The 4529-nt window shown below is 34.5% G+C and overlaps 1 protein-coding gene across 1 annotated transcript; it reads left to right on the forward strand.

Moving 5' to 3' along the window:
• The first annotated feature begins 1959 nt into the window (after positions 1-1959).
• Positions 1960-4049, forward strand: LOC106386104 (LOB domain-containing protein 11-like). The gene is made up of 2 exons (XM_013825999.3): positions 1960-2594; positions 3351-4049. Exons 1-2 carry the CDS (start codon positions 2280-2282, stop codon positions 3732-3734), a joined length of 699 nt encoding a protein of 232 aa, XP_013681453.1. The 5' UTR covers positions 1960-2279; the 3' UTR covers positions 3735-4049.
• The last annotated feature ends 480 nt before the right edge of the window (positions 4050-4529 follow it).

A 4529-nucleotide genomic window follows, 5' to 3' on the forward strand; every position in this document is an offset into this window, starting at 1 on the left:
TATAAATTTTAATAAATTTTAGATTTTTTTTTATTTTAGTTAAAATATATTAAACTGGCAAAAATAGTATGTTATATAATCTAATGAACAGATAAATTTCAATAATTTTGATCATTAACTATCAATTTTTTTTATTGGGACGCTAAAGAGAGTAAATATGGATCATGGCTCTGGCGCAAGTTGTTAAAACTTAGACCCATTGCTTATGATTGTTTCAAGTATGAGGTTAAAAATGGACATTCTGTTTTCTTTTGATCTGATAACTGGTTAGGTCTGGGCAGAGTTATAGACATCATAGGGGATGTTGGGACAAGGTATCTTGGAGTGAATCAGGAAGCTACTCCCTCAGAAGCGGTCCACAACGCAGGCTGGAACTTGAGGGCGAGAGGCAGTAGGGTTTTTTCTCTGATTTACCAAAAGATTCAAGCATTGCCAACGCCAGACTCTCTGTCTGGTCCTGATATACCATTATGAAAGCATGGAAGTGATGACTATAAACCAGTTTTTTCTTCGGCAAAGATATGGGAATATATTTGCATAAGCAAGGATCATGTCTCATGGCACAAACTCGTTGGTTTTCACAGGGTATTCTTCGTCAGTCTTTTATGATATGGTTAGCAATTAAAGACAGGCTGTCTACTGGTATTAGGATGAAACTTTGAGGAATTATTCAGGGTTGTATCTTCTGTGGCTAGAGAGATGATAGAACATAAATAATTTATTCTTCGCTTTTCCCTTCACATTTGCTCTCCGGACGAATGTTGCAGGACGACTGCTTGGGACTTTACTCCGGATTGGAATGATACAATCATAAGACCGCTGATTCGCTCTTGGGATAATCTTGACACATGCCAAAAATGGGTATAATTGTACAGAACAGTTAGATTTCTATTCAAAACCTTTTTTTCTTATAATAATAGTAAAAGTTCTAAAAATATATAAAATGAAGAAAATATTCTAAATAAGATAAAAGAAATATGAATTCAAAAGAAATTACATAACCTTACGTTTTATTCACGTATAACTCACATTACATTTAACTAACTTTTATATATTTCTGAGGGAATTTTATGTTTATAATATCAAACATATTAAGAACACATATTTTATGATAAATTAAATATAAAATATATATTTTGAAAAAAAATTGAGAACTTGAAAAGAGTTAAATCTTTTTTCTTTTTCTTGAAAAGACTTAAATCTCATTGAAATGTTTGTTGAAAATAGATTTGGACCGACTCTCTTTTTTGTGCACCGACTCTAGGTTCATCTATAATAGATGTTTAGTCACAGAGACATATACAAAAGATATCTCCTTGTCAGATACCAAAGGTAACAACAGAAAAAAAAAAATCGAATGTTAGTTTGAGATATACAGATTCACTGCTTACAATTCTAGAAGCGTAGACGAATCTTGTCTCAAGCTATAAACTTAGAAAGAAAACATAAGAGCATAACTGCCTGTATATATATTTTTTTCTTTTTCTTTTTTGAAAGCTTTTGCCAGTATATTTCATTTTTGTAATTATCGACATTTATTTTTTTGGTATCCTCTCACAGGTCACTAGACAGTGAAGTGTTGTTGTAGGAGAATCCATGTCGAGAGTAGCTTGGTTTTCACATTGAAAATCACTTTAACTCGTTCATGCCAGCGTGCAATAATTTTTTTGTTTCAAATTGAGTTGGAGACAAAACTAGTTAGGAACTCAAGTTACTCAACAGTGTCATTAATTCATATTTGGATGGTTTGGCACCCTAGAACAAATCAACGATAATAAGGAATGAATTTGTACTTTTCACACCGATTAATAAAATAAAAATATGAGTATATTAGGGAGATGTGTAAACGGGGAACTGATTACTCCCTTTCAAAGACTACATTGAGAATAATTTTTAATTTAAACAAAAGAAGTGTTGTCTAAATGCGAATGTGGAAATAATTTAATTGAGCTGCCTAAGTCAATCAACCGTTGAAACGGAAAAGCTCAAGAAGAATTTAGCAGCCACCGTAAAGGTAGAAAAATAAATTATCCTAAACATTGTTAAAAATAAAGTTTAGTCCAAACGAAAAAAATTGAGTCATAACTCAAATATATGACGTCACTTTATCATTCTCCTCTGTCTCTCTCTCCCTATATATATATACACCCACAATCTTCATTACCATAAAAACCACTTCACTCCACACTGAACACTTTCGATCAGAAACTATTTCTTTTTACCTAATTAACCCAAAAGAACATAAATTTATCAGTTTAGCCCCCTAGAAATCAAGAAGCATGCTAAAGATGGAGATTAACGGTAGCACTTCGACGGCTACACCTACTGCCTCCGCCGTCGCTGTAGTCTCCGCGTCAGAAACAACCACTCCCGTCAGCTCTCCTTCTCTCACTTCTTCACCTCCGCCGTCTCTTTCGCCGCAGCAGCCGCCACAACCGCCGGTGGTGCTAAGTCCTTGCGCGGCTTGCAAAATTTTGCGACGGCGGTGCGCCGAGAAATGTGTTTTGGCGCCGTATTTTCCTCCGACGGATCCGGCTAAGTTCACAATCGCCCACCGTGTCTTCGGAGCTAGCAACATTATCAAGTTCTTGCAGGTACTTTCCTTGTTTATTACTTCTCACACGGGTGTATTTCCTCTGTTTATGTCATCACACACGTGTGTATGAGCAGATATTTCACACTGGGTTATTAGTATTTACATCAAAATTACGATGAGGAAAACTAACAGAAACTTCGTTACAAAAAAGAAAAAAAAAACTAACAGAAACTATATCTTGTGGTAATTAATAAAATAATAATTATATAAAATCCATTTTATTTCCTTTTAGTAGTTAATATTAATACCAAGTGATTTGTTCTTTGTACAAAAAATAATTAACTTACATTTCTCAATCGAAAAAAAAAACTCTGTTTTTCAAAATGTGAAAGGGATGTTAAAGTTGTTAAAAGTCTAGTTGTTGAACAATAATGGGTTCATAAGTCATGTGCCCGGAACCAGGCCCTACAATGGGAATGAAAGGTCAATAACAACCATTCCTCAAAGCTACATGCAGCCTCTCACTATAATACATATGTTCAACATAAAAATAAACATATATAACCCTTTAAAAAAGTCGTATGTATAATTTGCATGTCTATCTCAACAATTCCTTTTCATTCACCTTTGTAAAAGTCATGTACGATTTCTTCATGGTCAAACACATTACAATAATAAATATAAAATTTCAAATATCCAACATTTATGCTACAATCCACATTCCACAAATATCCAGGACTTTTGTATCCCCTTCTTGAAAATCATGTTTTAGTGAAAGATTTTTTGATTTATGTTGTTCTGTTTTTGGTATCAGGAACTTCCCGAATCTCAAAGAACAGATGCGGTTAATAGCATGGTTTATGAAGCAGGAGCTAGGATGAGAGATCCGGTTTACGGTTGTGCCGGTGCAATTTACCATTTGCAGAGACAAGTGAGTGAGCTTCAAGCACAACTTGCTAAAACTCAAGTAGAACTAGTGAGCATGCAACTCCAAAGATCAGATCTGCTAGAACTGTTTTATAAAATGGAACAAACAAAGTTATCAGCACAAGGACAGCAGAATATGTCCTTTGAGAGTTCATTTGATAGTGGTGACGAGTTCATTAGTAGCCCCGATGAAGTGACCAATGATTTGGGATTCCTTGAGGACACCAACAACAATAACTCATCAATGTCGTGGTGGGTTCCTCTTTGGTGATGATCATAACTTATGGTATTATTAGCTCACTTTAAAGCGCTTTAGTGGTTACTTCCATATTCATATTAAAGACTTAGGATATGATATGGGAAGTTTTAATAATTTGTCTAAGTCAACCTATCATGTATAAGCACGTAAGGGAACTGCTTCAAATTTGTCAAACATGTTACGTATTAGTACTGTGAGGGATATTAGATAAAAGAGAGGTTGTATTGAGATTCAAAGAATCTTCTCCTAACGCTAATGAGAAGGAGTTAATTGAGATGCATTTTAAATTTAATGGCTTCAATATTTGTTAAATATACTTTTTTATAATTTGTTATGTTTTTGTTCCACCTGAAAAGAGACCGCGTTACAATAAAGAAAGAAAAAGTATGCCTTCAAAGATACCGAACTAACCAGTGGTCTTGGCGTAATGGTTAAGGACTCAATGCTGTGAATACCGCAATGAGTTTGATTTTCTTTGGCCATTCGGAGCGTTTTAAGTGGTAAGAAAACGCAGATCTTGTAGGCTTCGTAGTGATTAGTCTTTGGACCTAGAAAATCTTTGAGATCATACTACGGTTATCAAAAAAAAAAAAAAAAAAAATACCGAACCACCACCGAATGGAAAAATCCAGTATATAAACAAACCAAAGTTTTACCGAGAAATATAACGTCACCAGCACAGTGCTAAAGTTTCGCTGTAACGAAGAATTTGACATTTTACGAGTTCTTCAAACAATAATCATTATTTTTCTTAAGCAGGGCCATCTAATTAGGGGACAATCAGTGCAAGTGTCCCAGAATCCACAC

This window comes from Brassica napus, chromosome C4, assembly GCF_020379485.1.
Source record: "Brassica napus cultivar Da-Ae chromosome C4, Da-Ae, whole genome shotgun sequence".
Classification (NCBI taxonomy): Eukaryota; Viridiplantae; Streptophyta; class Magnoliopsida; order Brassicales; family Brassicaceae; genus Brassica; species Brassica napus.